Below are 17043 nucleotides of genomic sequence, written 5' to 3'. Positions count from 1 at the left end.
GCGCGATTTATATACCTAAACTGATTGCATTGCTCGGCCACAGAAATACGTGAGCGACATTCATTATTTCATGCCATCATCTGTGACATAAAACGCACGTGCCTGTGGTAAGTTCTGCTGGGAGCGGCCTGTCGTCAACAGCAACAAACCCAGCTGGCGAGTACAATCGGGCAGGTGTCGGAGGCCTTTTAGTGCTTCTTTATCAGCTGCCTGTTTCCTCATTTCCATCATGCACTGTTGCCATGGTGCCATTAAAATTTGTGCAGCAGCGTTTCAGAGCTCTACCTCAACATCAACAACACGAGCGGCAGCACGACAAACAAACCTCACCCCAAAATCTGTTGAGTAAAGAAGGTTATGTGCTGAGCTGGCAGTAAACCCACGGCGTGGTACACCCAGACTACCAGTTGTGCTGAGCTAGCCTCCATTTACATATTATGTACATGATTCTATAGACAGATTCATCTCATTAAACATTGCATCAGATACTGTATACTGAACTACTGTTATAACAAAAATATAGTTCATAGTTCAACATTTTTGGAAATGTGTTTTCTTGTTGTTTTGCCAAGATTTAGATGAGAAAACCAACACCGCTGTTGTGTTTTGTTTTGTTGTTTCTCTTTATTTATTCAGGGGGGATTCACTGACTCCTCACTTTCACAGAGAGCATTGCTCTCGTAGGGCCACTTTCCACCGCAAGCTGCAGCACTGCAGTCGCCCTAGAGTAAATATGAAGCCTCAGCTAGCTGCTGGCCCGACTCTGAAGGTAATAAAGTCCACACACGTGCTCCTCTAAAGCTCACTAATTAACATGTTTTATCTTATTTGTTTAATCGCAAAATGACCAGTTGGCAGGCAACTAGCAGAGACTCCAGGAAGTCAATGCTTCAAGCCAAGCCAAGCGCCAACCACCGTGGGTATGAAGTGAAGCCAACATGAAGTGCCAAACACTGCAGTTCCTCAAAACGGTCAATTGAGGTTGGCTACAGAATCTCCATAAGTCCCCATGTTAAAGTGTCCTACTCCACAGCAGAAATAAACATGTTTACAGCCTGGTACAAAAAACTGTTTTGGTCTCTGTAGCTAATTTCCCTGTTCATGACATCTGTACTGAGGGTGAATTTTTATACAACTCACCTGTTCAAATTATAATTAAAGGTTCAGTCTGTGGGGCAGTCAGTAGCGTAGTGGGTTAAGCGGCCGCCCTGTGTGTGGAGGCTATAGTCCTTGCTGCAGCTGGCCCCGGTTCAAATCCCGCATCGGACGGCTTACTGCGTGTCACTCCCCCTCTCTCTGCCCCCTGCTTCCTGTCTATCTTCAGCTGTACTATCAATAAAGGCATAAAAAAGGCCCAAAAAAATAATCTTGAAAAAAAAAAAAGGTCCAGTCTGTAAGTATGTTCTTTGCAGGAATGGATTAGAATACTCATCAGTATGTTTTCATCAGTGTATAATAACCTAAATATAAGAATCGTTGTGTTTTCGTTGTCATAAAATGAGCCCTTCTTTGTACAGTAGCTCAGAACAGACAAACTTAACTCTGATCTAGATGCTGCCTTTTGCTTTTTATGTGAATTTCGCAGCCAGAGTTTTTCCTGCTTGAAAGGAGAGGGCGAGGGGTGGGAGAGTATTCATTTTGTTGCATTCTGCAACTTCACTACCATGTGCCACTAAATCCTACACACTAGACCTTTAAGGCTTAAAGTTATGGATAATTAACAGTGTCACCGCATTGATTGACATGTGGATATGCCATTACAGGCTTGCTTGAGCAAGGTCCGCTCACGCTCCATGTCTCCATTTTTAGATTAGTCTGGAAGTGGCAGAGGCAAGACTGCCAAGATGGCGACGGCCAGAGCCACCGCACTCCCATTGTTTTCAATCGTTGTGCTAAGCTTAATTAACCTGCTGCTTCTGATAGCTTCATAGTTACGTGCAGACATGAGTGTGGTATCAATGCCTCACACAACTAGCGAGTTCAGCTACGGTTCAACAGCAAATGCCAGTGACAAATGATACTCACTTTTATCTGCAACTTAAAATACACAAGCATGTAATCAGGTATGTTGGTCAGGATCATGGAAAATAAAGCTGCTCTTAGTTTAATTTAATCTCTTAAACGGAGGGTAAAACCTGCCCAGTCAGCCAGCCTTTTTCCTTCCCTCAGGATCCACTTTTGAAGCATTTACCAGAGCCACGACTAGTACTTAATTTTGCCTCTATCAGCAGGAAAACACAAGGCCTATTTAACACACCTGGCAGGTAGAGGCGCACGTGGATCTTGGCACTGCGAGAGGCTTGGCTGTGGGCTCCGCGTTGTTGTGGTGACAGATTGAGCACAGCGTGATTGATTAACATGATCTGCTGCGGATAATGCTCACTGCCTGTGAGGCTGGCCTCTGGAAAAGTGCCATGTAAACCCAGGTGTGTGCACAGTTTACCTACTGAGCCACTCAATATCTCAAGCAATTAGCAATGCGGAGAGCAGAGAGGGAGCCGGCTAAGCATTTTACTGTAATGTCAGATGCTATGATTAAGAACTCCATTAAAGGATGAGGGCTTCAAAAGTGGGTCAGGCCTGACTATAAATTGTGCAAGAGCAAATTAGTATTATTATTATCATTATGCAGCAGAGTAGAGTGTACTGTGGACTGTAGGCTATAATATTAGAAAAACATTATTTTGAATGAGTTTGGAAGGCGAAGACTTCACTTACATTGATCCTCATGATCTCACGGATGGTGGCATCAAACTCTTCGGAGTTATTGAAGTCGATAGTGATGACATGTGGCCGGCCTATATACTGCTCTGCATAGGGATGCTGAGAGGACACCTAAGACAGGAATAAATGGGATATATCAATAAAACACTAGTCCAAATCTGATCAGGAAAAAAAGTATGTGGATATGAAGATAAATGTTGTTAACCACCATAAAAGACAAGTGCATCTACCTTCCTTGAGGTGGGCTTTCCTCTGAAGAACTCATGATTGAGAGAGCTGTGAGGGGGATTGAACTTGGGTTGGAGGAAGATGCAGCCATTGGCTATGGCCTCCAGAGGGGCGGGACCTTCGTAGGGGAAGCCAAATCCAATGAATAGCTTGTTGAATGAAAAAGAAGATCATGACGTTATACCCTGAGCTTCTCATATTCAACCAGATGAGCTCATGAAAGCCTCAGTTATGTTCCTCTCCCACCTTGGCCTTTCTGAGCAGCTGCTGCAGCTCCTGCTGAGGCAGCAGACCGTGGTTCTTGACAAAGGCGGGCACCTCTGGGGGGCGCTGCGTCTCATAGTAAACGGTCCCATGGATCTCCATGTAGCGATGCAGAATTGCCAGAAACTTTTCCTTTCCCTTTTGAGACATAATGAGGTCAGGCAAAATGAGTTAAGCACAAGTAATTTATCATTGCAGGCACAGCTACAAAGGGAGGTCGTCTTCCCTCTGTCTCTTTGACAAATCAAATATTTTTTGACAGCTTGGACAGACTGTTTGGCAGCAGTTTTCTTATGAGTCATTTGAAGCAGAATTGCAATTTAATTCAAAGATAAACTCTCTTTTTATGAACTTACTGTATTAACATTAGTCTATTTGTCTCATTTGACTACACAGAGAATATCTGAGGATGTCAGCAATGCTTTTATGTGAACTTCATGCACCGGCACTGCGATGACCAGTTAAATGAATCGAACAGATTCATTAGTATAACACACAACCACTCTTGGAAAGGTGGTGGAGGAAAGCCCAGAGGTATTGGGGAGGGCAAGAGTATCACAGCAACCTGAGCAAAAGCACTGGTTAATGGAAATGAGGCAAGCAAGCCTAATGAGCCGAGTCTGCTCTTGTTAGCACTAACATCATCATTTTTGGAGCTGGTAACTATCCAGAACCTGTGAAGTTATGAAAGAAGACTGAAACTGATGTATAACTTGTGTGTCGTACCATGGAGACGATGTGTTCGAATCGTAAATCTGAATTAGTTTATCACAAAAAGAGCTTCTGGGTAATGTTCTGAAATATTCACTAATGTTTGAAGGCATAAATCATTAATAAATGTCATCTTACACTGAAAGTAATACCTCCCTGAAATCAATTATGAATTCATGTGACCACAAACTGCTTCAGCTTGTTTGAAACATTTTATATGACGTCCCATCAAGATCTAGATAAAATATATAAACTAGGCTCATATATGAATTCACAATAAAGCAGCTGAAGTGAAACATATTTTTAGGCAAGGAAAAGTCTAGAAAAACTTTTGGTTTGAGTTCTGGCATTCAGAGAATCATTGTTTTCTGTGAAAAGCTGGTGTACTTACTTGAAGCTGTGTGGATCCATCAATGATGCACCATGGGATGATGAATACAGAATAGTAAGAGGGTGAGAAGAGTATGAGTAAAGTATAAGAAGGAAAGAAAGTGAGCAGAGAGAGGCAGATGAAGAAGAAAAGAGAGAATATGACATGAAGTATTAGTCATTTTTTTTAGCTCTCATAAGACTTTTACAGGCCCAAAAACTCTTAATGCAAACCTTAAAACCGAGGTAGGGCTGCTCACAACAAGGGTGTACTCATTGTCTGGAGAGACTCTAACACTACAGGCTTTAACACTGCAATCTTTCAGACTCACAAATGTTATACTGCAGCTCATGCTGTTCTGAGAAACAGGGGATGTTATGGCAGTGTAAGAACAAAGCTGCCGTCAGATTCAAGTGAACCAAACCTTGGGGGAGGCTGCAGCACACTTCAAAAGATACAGTAGGAGAGAGAAACCTTGCCAGTAGCTCGAAGGGAAAATTTACTCTAAACAAAAACAATTGTTCCTCTACCATCACACTTCAGGCCAAATTCCTGGAGGAGTAACTTGTTTGCAGGAAATGTGAGCTCAAGTGGGTGTTTCACAGCGTATGTTGTGAAGGATTGAGGAGGGAAGTGATATTCAAAAGTTGTCAGGACGAGACATTTATCCTGATTTTATCAGATTCATAGAAGCTTGTGGATGCAAAAAGCATATCATAATGTTATATATGTTGATTCCCAATATTCCAATGGATGCACAGAATTTTTTTTTAAATGCTTCTCAGGCTAAGCGTCTCTCTTTCTCTGATTTCTCTAAATGCATTCATGGATACTTTACAGATGGAAATCAGACAGCCAAGATATCCTCGGGAGATGCACACATGGATTCTAAAATGGTGTGTATTTTTCATTACATTTGATCGGGTTATGACTCTACGGAGGAGTAAAATTTCGTACTCAAATTCACCTCCTGCAATATCTTCACCTCACGCCTCCTTTTCAACTCATGTTCCTCTCCGAGGGAGGAACGCCTTACGGTTTGAAAAACCTCTGACCTACACCATGGATCTATTGATACTTTGGTGGCGTCACAACTCAATACAGTCTTCTTTGTTTTTACATAAACAACCTACACTGCATCCTTACAAGCTTTTACAGAATTTGAATAAAACTATATTGTGCTTTGTGTTAATTCACCCAATGTACTGAACCGAGAGCTTTAGAGGGAATTATATAACATGATAAATCATGTATTGTTACTCCACACAGCATCTAGCAAGAGGAATGGCACTGACAGTGTAGCCTTAAAAACATTTATTGCCAATTTAAAAGGTTAAGTCTCTTGTTTGGAGACCCAAGAGGTGGTAGGAAGCCTCTCATATGAGTTGTGAAATGTTTTCAACACTACAGAGCAGGTCCTGTTGCTCCGATACTCGCTACAAGGTGGTAACACACTTAACAGGATTCATTGCGTCTTTGACTCGGTTGAATTATTTAATTCTTCATTGCAAAGCCACATAGAGGAAGTGTTGAGTTAAAGTAACTTAATTACACAGAAGAATTATATCATATGATCTCTGCCATAGTAATGTGCTCTTTGTTACCAGTTTATTAGGCAAACCTTTACTTGTATTAATCTAAATAACCATAAAGTAAAATCAAAAGAAAATGTTACAACCTTTATAAAGGATTTATAATGTTACCATGGCACCACTTACTTACTTACAGAAGCTTCAAACATGGACTTTGAACTAGGAGATGAGTTGTTTGCCTTTTTCTGTTATATGGATGACACAGATCTCTTGTTTAAAGAAAGACCAATGATCCAGACCGAAGTATGGAGAATGAGCCAGGGGTGCAGAGCTGGATCTGAGATGTTACAAATCAAGTGTACCGTCTGTTATCATGGGGAATGTAAAATCAATAATCTTCAATAAAATAGAGGAGCTAACGGTGCTAACCAGGTCACAGAGGGAGTATGACAGTGTAGCATCACAGACACGTGAATGGTGACTGTGGACGCCTTTCAAGTTGTGAGAGTGGACAGTTGTGCAAAGACCAATTTCTTATCCACCTTGTTGTTACAAGCTGTTGTAACAACTGAATTTCCCCTGTCTTGGATCAATAAAGTCTCTCTTATCTTATGAATGTAGGATTTATAATAGGCTGCCATCAGGGTGAATTAGTTTTAACTAGGTGTACATAATTAACTGGCAACTGCATGTTTGTAGCTATAGTAATAACCATTCACTCAATCAAACACTTGACACTACATTTACTAGCAGCTTTTGCCAAGAGATGCTGGCTGCAGACCTCCACTGTCAGGCCCGGAAATGAACGGGATACATTTAAAAAAAAAACTGCAGACCTCCACTGTCAGGCCCGGAAATGAACGGCATACATTTCAAAATAAAATTGTGAATTCGTGAATGCACTTCCAGTTGAATCATTTTCCTCACAAATGAATGAATTAGTAAGTCTTTTAGTAGTTAGTCTTTAAATTCCCGGTCTATTGCATATATTGTTTAAAATGTGTGTGTATATAATATATATATATATATGGACCAACCTGCTCAGTGAGGCATCTGAAAATCATTTTCATCTGAAAATGAAAATGATGACCCTCTCAAAATGTCCCCACCCCCCAAAAAACGTCATCACTTCCGGGTCCGACAGTGGAGGTAGGTGCCTGACAGTGGAGGTCTGCAGCCAGGTGCCTCTCGCTTTTGCAGTGGTTATTGTGCGATACTGACCTTCCACATGCTGGCCTCTTTACCGTACACAACGGCCATATTGTTGACCTTGTTCCGCTGAATGTTCAGCCTCTCAGTCTCATTCAGCTCCTCAGCCACAAAACCCATAAAAGAGTTATCAGGGGTGTGCGCTGCCAAGGACAAACAAAGAAAATTGGCAATACACTGTTACAAGTCCAATTTTATGTCTCCAAAAAATGTGATTAAACTTAAGGAGCTGTCGAGGAGATCCAGACTTCCGTTTGTGTAGCGAATACAGAACAAAAGGAGCATTGTGGGAATTGATAATGTTTTATTCTGAAAGATTATTTAATTCATTTGCAAAGCAGAATGTGGTAAAAACACATTTTCGCTGCTAACTTCATCAGTTAGATAAACAATACAGTGTCAAATCACCTGGCTGAGAAACAGCTTTCAGGACACAAAACAACACGATGAATTGTAGCACACACCAAACTAAATGTACTACAGCGGGGTGATGTCAAGTGGGAGCGAGATAGAAACGGTATTTTCAGGCTATTTTCAAACCTGAGATGAAAGCTGACGCCTTTCACAGTGTCAGGCTCTGTGACAACAGTAAGTAATTCACTGAATTAGCTGGTGGCTACACAAACAGCTCGAGTTTCTTCTGCCACCAGTTTCACCAAACGTGTATGGCTCTTGTTATACGGTCACGTTCTCTGCTCCGTTCGCGCCTCCCCAAAAGCCTCTCCTGTTACGGGTTGAGGACTTTATAAGCTTGTGTACACACATGCCTACATGCATTCATCACAAGGTTCAAATCCTCAGAAAGATGCAAAGAAATATAAAGACCAACATACGGAACATGGTCATGCACTGCTGGCCGTGAAGGTTCCAGTAGCCCCAGTTGGTTCTGTAGCCGTGCAGGGTGGCGTATTCCTCGTGGTTGTAAGCAGGCTCGGTGCCAAAGGTGTCAATCACTCGGATGTGGCACCTGGAACAAAGTATGAAATGGGCTGAGCAAAAATCAGAACAAAGGTGTCTCTTGCAGACCGACAAAATATTTCTATTAGCAGACATATGCATGAGAATGAGACTACTACAACAACATGACAGCCGTGTGAAAGCAAAGCACATTTTCTCATTTTGACTTATGAGAGCTCGTTTAAGCACTGAAGCTGTCTTGTTGTCTTGGTTTGTAAAGCAGTCAGCGGTGATGGATATCCATGTCCCTCCGCTGGTCCTCCCTCACTGAGCAGAGCTTACACGGGCCTCAAGGTGAGACGTCTGAGGTTTAAATCACATTCTTGTTTCGGAGCCGCCATAAGAAACAAGATTCAACATTTTTGCCATGCGCGAGTCTCTTTGGGTAGATTGGAAAATAGTTCCAATTCTTTCTGAGGAAACACTTCAATAGGGAATAGATTACACTCTTTCGACTGCACGAAAACATCTTGGAAATATGACGTTTTAATGTCCTCCCGGATCAAAACCAAACAGAAAAACCAGGATGGAACAGATGTTACGAGTTTAGAGAAGTTACATCAGCACTTTATCAGCAGTGAATATTCACATTGGAAAGGCAAAAATCAATTCATGTAATTTAATCTGAGAAGATTTATCAATGCACCTCTAATCAGTGTCAGGAGAAAAGAGGAAATTAAAGTATTGGCCTGTCACTTAGTGACAGCCGAGGAGTGTTGGTCGATCAGCTGACCTTGGACTGACGCTGATTGGAATCAGCGGAGGTTTTCACCGCCAAGCCTTCGTTTTAGAGATCCAAAATGCAGCAGAGAGTCAGCATGAATTACAGCAGATAAATGACTGCTGCTCGTTTATTTAATGAATGTAGCACCTGTCTGATCTTTTGCATTCAGAGTAAATGTGGAATGAAAACAAACTGAAACACAGCTACAAAATATGATTTAACAACAGTATTACACCCCACATGTGCATCATTTTATAAATATATTTTGTGTATCATGTTGGTTTGTTGAGTTTTTACCCTGCCCTCATGTACAGGCTAACTCATTATAAAGAGCAAAAAAAGAAAAAAGAAAAGGAAGTGACATCAACCCAGGAGGCCTGAACCTGGCTGATGGATCACAGAGTAAAGAGGCCAAATTGGATCCCCCCAAAAGGGAGAATTTTGCTGATGCACAGTGAATTCACAGGCCTGTAAGAGCAGCCAAGCCAATAAGCCAATAGTGAAGTATTTCATCAGAAAGGCAATTACGGGTAGCAGAAATGAATGCAACAAACAAACACTGCACTGTGCTTTTCTTGACACAGAAAGAGAGAGAGAGAGAACAAAAGACTGACTTGTGCTTCCTCAGTGACAGACCCATGTGCTGCTTCATCTGCTGCAAGCCGTGGTAGTCTGTGTAGATGAGATCGAAGGGCAGAGGTCCTGTCAGAGGGCAGCTTCCTCGTCCTGGAGGGACTCCTAAAAACCTGCAGACGAGACAGGCCAGATGTGCTTTTAGTTGTTGAACTCATGGGGGTGGATTTTAGTAGATGCTGGTACGTTTGTGTGATGATTTAGAAATTTGGAAAAAATAGCTGCTTGTCCTTGCACAGATGATTGAATTCTTGTAGTGGAGTCTTCCACTGGAGAAATATTTGTGATGACAGAGATGTGACAGTCATGACAGACTGCACACCATAAAATCAACTACCAAAACGGTGGCCGATTTCAATGGGACTGCCCGACTTTTCAGAGCTGCTCTGATTTCTCCCATTTCTCTGAAGTGTGTGCATGTATGTATTGAGTATTGTTTGGGAATGAGACAGACAGACAGACAAACAGACAGACAGAGAGAGAGGGAAAGCGTTGAAGACGGGAAGAATGAAGGAGCCCAATTGCATCGTGAAGCATGTCAGTGCTCTCACTGAGACGGCGGCGGAGCCATTCAACCGAACGATTCGCCGCTACAAGGCAGCGATGTCTCTCAACGGGGAGTCACCCACTTTATCCGCACAAACTGTTCCGACTAACAGACGAAAAACACACATATTATCTGAGAGATGCAGCATGTTCATTTGACCACACATCGTTAACAGATACAGAGACACGGCTGCTGCTTTCAAGTATTACGTGTGTGGTATGATGAGGCTGGCTGCCTCTCAGTTCCCACTGTTTTTTTCCTCGTGTATGTGTCTATCTCTCTGTTGTGTGTGTCGCTTCCTGACTCATTTCCAGACAGACTCTCCCCGTGCTCCAGGATATCCCCCTATCTTCCACCTGGCACACTCAGCTCCATCTTGTCTTTGTCTCTTGGTGTTTCCACCACCAGCTCTGCACCAGCCACTGGATTCCCTCTCACCTGGACCTCCACTTGCCCTCGCACATTTCTCCTCTATTGTTTCAAATAAATTCTCAAATTACAATTGGTCTGAGACTGGTGTTTGAATTTGGGTTCATCTTCATCAGTTTAGGCTGAATCTGCCTTTGTCGTGATGCCATCCAAGCACTTACTGCGCCACAGTAACGCATTTGGCGTTTTTCTTTTCTTTTGCATTATTTACTCTATACCCAGATCTTTTAGTCATACCAGCAGCACAACTTTAGGGATGGCTGTATGGGTCTGTTGATGCATCACTTTGTCCCCAGAGGATGAGTTGTATTCATTTTCATCTTTAGACTTTTCATTTTTTTTAAAACAGAGTTTGTAGCTGTATGTTAAGTTTCTAAAATCTCAGTCACTACTACATATATTTACTCCATAACAAACACTTAGTTTACTCAGTGGAGAGCAAGAAAATGATATTTCAGATATTATTTTGTGTCATCACCGAGAGCTGTTGGCTGCTGCACGTATTCATTTAGTTTTATATTATTTTCCACACAAGGTGTGACTGTAGTAGTAGTACTCTTACATATTTATTACTTACTGAAATTAAATTTTGTGAGATTGCAAGTCAGTGTTGTCTACATCTGCTGCCTGGAAAAAAAAAACCCAAGACATGAACTGTTACAAAATCCTCAAAACAGAAAAAGACAGGAGATATAAAAATGTTGTTTTCTGTGACAAAGTATAGTGCATCTTCAGAGTGCTCTGCTTTCAAGGTGGGGGCACTTTGTGGAAAAAAAAAAAAAAAGAAAGGCAATCAAGTGTGTCTGTTTTCATCACAAGAGAAAGTATTGCTTTGTCAAACTCCAGCAGCTCTCGAGAGCCACGGCACTGTACAAAAACAGCACAGCAGAAGAAGTGGATGTACTCTTCAGTGCTCTATATAGTAAATGCAGTTTACTGGATGATAATGAAACAGGTTTGTAAAGCAAGCAATCTAGATTTCTATAAATACAGTTATGTAGGGCCACTACAAACGCACACTGCTGTACTTGTGAGGACAGTACATTCAGCACCGAGGTTAAGAAAATGAATAGAGGCTAATTAACACAGCTAAGGCCAAACTAGGGCATACTGTATCTAAAGATTTTGAGTTTCCCATGGCTCTGAGTTTGTAGCTGCATCGACCATAACTTTCTCATGCAATGTCTAACTCTGCATTAAAGAGGCTATAAAATATATGCAGCCACATTACACACACACAAAAAAGACCGGATCTGAAATATGTAAAACTTACAAAATGTAAGTTAAAAAAGAAAAAAGAAAAAGAGCAGCATCAAGGCTTCAGTTTAAATATGAATGACAGCCTCATATTTCAAAGAAAATAGCAATGAAAGCATCTCTGTAAAGGAGAGAGATGATCAAAGGTGCACAGGAAATAATGAAGAAAAGGCCGTGTTCAGTCACTGCTGACTGGAAAATATGAAAGCTTGTTGTGCTGTCAAACTGCGACCACTTCATGTTTTTTTGGGGGGGTTTTTTTTGCTTGCAGCAGGAGTCACAGATCCATGACCTTACACTCTCACTTTCTCTCACCGCCTGGCTCAGAAACACATCGCGCACGACCCCACAAAACCACACACAAATACCTACAAAACAAGAGCCTATCGATCTTTCTTTGGACGTATTTAGTCGGCAGTGCAGCCTTGTGGAAACAGGCACATCGGCCAGTTCCCTTTACAGTAGATGGGATAATGAGCAAGAGCGTGGCAGCTTTATAAGCTGCGGTCACTGAGAACGGTACACACCCAAGCAATTCAGTGCTGGCACAAACAAAGGCTCTCTTCCCTGAAGCTGTATTTCTGTTCCCAATACTGTGTGTAATACACAGCCAGGTGGATACAATACACTCCATCTTATTACACTCAGGCAATAAAATAAACTTTATATTTATATAGTTTATAAATTGATTTATAGATGGCAAAAAGGAATGAGAACATTTATAAAGGCAGACAAGAAGGTAGAAAGTACAAAAAGAGCGTGTATATATAGAGAGACATGACACCGCTAACATCGCTAAAAACACTGAACACATCCTACTGAAATAGCCCTTTCATACATTTACCATAATTAGTATAAAACATAGATGGAATATGAAGTGTGGTGGCTCTGGCCGTCGATATCTTGCCAGTCCTGCCTCAGCTGCCTCCAGGCTAAATTTTTAAAAAATGGGCAAAGACATGGCTCATGGGTGTAGCTGAGGCAGGCTAAATGAAGCCTGGGTGGCTCAAGCCACCCACGTGTAATGGCACCCACCTGTCAATCAAAGCGGCTATGCTGTTAATTTTGCATAACATTACGCCTTAATATAATTTGAACGGGTGGGTTAATTGCAAATTCAGTCTCTGTACAGGTGTCATGAGCTATAGAGACCAAAACAATGTTTTGTACCAGGCTGTAAACATGTTTATTTCTGCTGTGAAGGACATTTTAATATGGGGGCTTACGGAGACTGACTTGTTCTGTGGCCAGCCTCAAGTGGACGTTTGAGGAACTGCAGCATTGGCTTCACTTCACAGCTAATGAGGTTCCCAATTGACATAATACTCACATGCTGAAGATGCATTTTGTGATACATTCAAAAGTGTACGTCGTATCTTTATTGTATTTAGTCAAGTGTGTCGTTTCACCTGCCGGTGACGTGTATGTGTAGTAATGATGATCTGCATGTGCTTTCGCTGGTACTGTATGCGTGAGGTTTCACTGTGTGAGTTGAAGTCTGAATTACGGCCTGTGTGGACCCTCATACTTTATTGCAGACGTGCATTAATGTGAGTGAGAAATATTACAGTGAATGAGTGTGCAGGACTGTACGTGACTCCGCTCGTCACAGATCCACTGAAGCTGTCGCCGTTCAGAGGTTTAATTGGATATATGCAAATCTGGGCACTTTAACTTTAAGGGAAGAGTAAAGGGATTAAAGTGCATTAAGGAGTTGGAAGTGTGGAAACTGGAGCACACACACACACACACACAAATACTGTACTGTTACACACATGACACACAACTCCATCTCTCTTTTTTGTCTTTATCTCCTCCACACATGCACGCTCTCTCTCACACACACACACACACACACACACACACACACACACACACACACACACACACACACACACACACACCCCACACACACCCCACACACACCCCACACACAGATTAAAGGATAAGGCTGGCATTTTATCTTTTTATCATCAACAAATCCCCTGAAAAGACCAAAACCAACAATGAATGTATCGTACTAACAAGTACCGTCTGTGCAGCCAAAACCTGACACAGCCTCTGCCTTCATGATTTACAACTCCACTGTCATCCAACAACTATTAAAAACCCATAAAAGAGCCATACAGTTTCATGCTTCAGTGTGATGAACACAGTAATTGTAGCTTATTTCTCTTAGCAGCATCAACACGAGGACACTGACACAGTGATGTCTACCAGACACAGAGCTACTCTTCAAACATTGAAAATGTAGTTACGAAGTTGGGTCAGAATAAATCACGCTGCCAGCGTTCATCATGACGAATAATATATGTCACTGTGTACAACTTTAAGTTTCCGACTTTGGTTTGGAGGACACCGGAGCTGGCACATACGCTCCATCAGGCTACACGGATGTCTGCGTAATCCTTCAAGACACACACGTGCAATCACCATATGAACTCTAATGACTCTCTCAGGCCTCAGAGAGGAGGAAAAAGCTGTGAGACAAAGACTGCAAAAAGGACAAAAGATGCAAGACTTCATTTCCGGACATCACTTGGGTACAATTACTCTGTTTCACAGCTGCCACTGGCACCATAGCAACTCAATAGTTTGGGGGAAACGATATAGAGAGAGAGAGACAGAGAAACAAACGAGCATAAGCGACTTCATGGTCACACTGCATTACTTTTTAAAAGCAGGGCAGCATATGTCCAACAGTGAGGGGAATTGGCTGAGGGAGATTTCCAGGGGGGCTGAGGGCAGGAGTTTACTGACGGCTGCAGGGTGGCTGCAGGGAGGGCTTGTAGTGAGAGTGGAATGACATGGGCAGAGAGGAGGGTTGACGTGCTGCTGTTGGAGGGAGCGGGGTCTGGCATGCTAATCGACCACTCGAGACAGCAGGATAGCAAGAGGAGACAAAAACTCAGAAGTTGCCGCTGTTATGATCAGACACAGCTGATGTGCCACTTTGATGTGCAGAATCTGGCTCAATTTTCACAGCAAAGGAGCAATGCTCTCTTATTCTGCTTTGAACAGCTGTGTACATGTATAAAGAGTAACTAGGGCTCATTATTTTTTAGCTTTTATTAACAAAAAAAAAGGAAACAGAAAATCTGAATTTTGGAGCGAAAACATCAATAATAAAACATAGTATATATAACGCGTCATATCTGGGATAAATTTTGTTTTTGCAGGTTTCAGGTTTTTTTTACTTGCTAAGAGGGACTGAAGTGCAAAATCAGCAGCTCATTTGTGTTTCCTCTCCACTTTTCCCTTCAGTTTCTACTCAGGAAGCACTTTCAGAGCTGTCAACATCACAAGAGGACCTAATTTTTTTTAAACTGCGGTGTCTTTATGCTGAAGAAAATATAACTGTTGAGAGGTGTAGGGCCAGGAAAACACTGGCTCCACCTGAAAACTTCCTCTCTCCAGTGGTCCAAAATGCCTGTGGTACGAACACTAACACCCCTCCTGGTGCTCTGAACTCACAATCTGGATAGCACAGCTAACAAACTGAGCTAACATTAGCTGACAGCAGCTACACTTTGCGGCAGTTTACTTCACTGTCCATCAGGAAACTCTGTAAATCACAGAGAGTTGGTGTGCAGCAGCTAGAGGACATCAGAGGGAAACCATAACAAGTTTTCTCCATAAAATATGATCCAGTTTCACAAAAATCAGTGAAATAGTTGATGGTGTGTGACCTAGTGTCGTAAAGTGTTACGTACGTATTTTCTCATAGTGAAAACGTTCACACACATGCACTGCACTGTTCACCTCAATTACCATTCCAACACCGTTGTACCGACGAGAAATTCTTATGTTATCTCGCTGATGGCTCACTTAACTTATTCTTAACAGTGCCTCTGTTTTGCTTTTCATCTCAATGCATAGAAGCAAAGAATCAATCAGAAGGCTGCGGGGTGAGACCGGCAGTATAATAACGCTCTTATTGTGAGTTCACATTTGCCCTACACATGTCATTACTTCCACTATTCAGGCCAGCACGGTTGATTACAGAAGCAGAAGTGATGTCCCATTTGACATTTGTTAAATCAGTTCTTAGGGTTACTCACACAGTCCAAGCACGTCTGAATGTTTGCAGGGAAAAACAAGGTGAAATGACCTAATGACTGTGTTAATGCATTCTGTCAACGACTGAAACGTACTTGACATAACTGATATAACAGCAAAATGTCCAGCAACATTATATATATAACATATGAGCTGCATAATGCTGGAGACAATAGTGTGTAAAAACAGTGAAAAACATGTGTGTGAGAGCAGTGTGGACCCATCCTGTATGAGGTCTGAGCACTAAAACACTGGTTTCTTTAGATTATCTCTGGATCACAACACTGCTGGGTGGCAGTGTGTGCGTATACTACCTCTCTGCTCCGCTGACAGAACCTGACAGGCTGCAGCTACGCCTCCACCCTCCTTATTCTCTCCCTCCTCCTGTTTTCTCGCTCCATCCTACCCGCCGGCATCCACTGCTCCTCAGGTGTTGAGACGCTATGCTCCGTTGCTGGCTAATTACCCGTGTCGCTCTAGGAGGAGATGAGGGGAGATCCCCGAGCGGAAGTGACAGCTGTCTTCGCTGCACTGCAAACTGCCGTAGGGCCCTCCCCTCAGTGTGCGACAAGTCCCGGTGTTACTGACAGAAATGATGTCACAACACTTCACTCTCCACCTCAATCACAGTAGACCCAGGAAAAGAAAAATGGCTGTACTACTTCTCTTGTTCTTCTATTACTAGCACTCTCCCTCTACATGCATCTGTCACTCTTCTTCTTCTCTTTGATAATGCTGTGAACACAGTACTGCAGTAGTGTATTTCTATTGTATCAGAATATAGTTCATATCAAAGCAAACTATAATCAAGTGATCTTTGCTTTCAAAATTGTCTCAAGGATTACATCTAATTTAAGAGCAGTGTTTTCAGCTAAATACTAACATTAGTACGCTTACATAAGTCACAGATCTCGGAAATTGGTTAATGATACATGGTATTTGTTTAGTCATGGATATTAACCCATCTAATATGGCGAGCGCGCAGGGACATACAGCAGACTTTTAGTAGATGGCAGCGAAGCTGATGAAAGCGGGCATTTCTTCATCTCGTACTCAGCCTAACTTTAGTCGATTACAACATATCAGGTATGAGATTAAGCTGACGTTGCTCCAGTTCAAGATGAAAGCAAATATGATTTTCAACATGAATGTTTTTATAGAGGTCAAAACAGACTAGGTAAGCCTAGCAGTTATTGATCACTCAAGGTCGCCATGGTAAAGGAGGAGTGAGGAGTCAGTTTGTATAAAACAGAGCAGCCAAAAGGAATAAAGTTACACTTCTCTTTAATATTTAGGATTCAGTAATGAGTATGGCTGAGAGGGAGAGCCAGTGATGAGTGATGAGCTATTTAATTATAATGGCTTCATGCACAAAACTTTGTCAATTATTTGGTTCATT

General features: G+C 42.1%; 1 protein-coding gene across 3 annotated transcripts in view; it reads right to left on the bottom strand.

The window, feature by feature from the left end:
• Positions 1-17043, bottom strand: part of mgat5b (alpha-1,6-mannosylglycoprotein 6-beta-N-acetylglucosaminyltransferase B) — a 58499-nt gene that overhangs the window by 7547 nt on the left and 33909 nt on the right. For 2 of the 3 annotated variants that reach the window (XM_019262846.2, XM_010739270.3), the window contains exons 10-16: positions 9334-9465; positions 7872-8005; positions 7051-7181; positions 4319-4324; positions 3199-3354; positions 2955-3101; positions 2719-2835 (exon numbers count right to left, since the gene is read on the bottom strand). In XM_019262846.2, the coding sequence (XP_019118391.2) occupies positions 2719-2835; positions 2955-3101; positions 3199-3354; positions 4319-4324; positions 7051-7181; positions 7872-8005; positions 9334-9465 (823 nt within the window). The remainder of the gene's footprint in view (positions 1-2718; positions 2836-2954; positions 3102-3198; positions 3355-4318; positions 4325-7050; positions 7182-7871; positions 8006-9333; positions 9466-17043) is intronic. The other variant, XM_027285961.1, reaches the window with a different exon arrangement.

Source organism: Larimichthys crocea, chromosome XII (genome assembly GCF_000972845.2).
Source record: "Larimichthys crocea isolate SSNF chromosome XII, L_crocea_2.0, whole genome shotgun sequence".
NCBI lineage: Eukaryota > Metazoa > Chordata > Actinopteri > Sciaenidae > Larimichthys > Larimichthys crocea.
The sequence above is the reverse complement of the archived record's forward strand: the minus strand, read 5'-3'. Positions and strand labels throughout refer to the sequence as shown.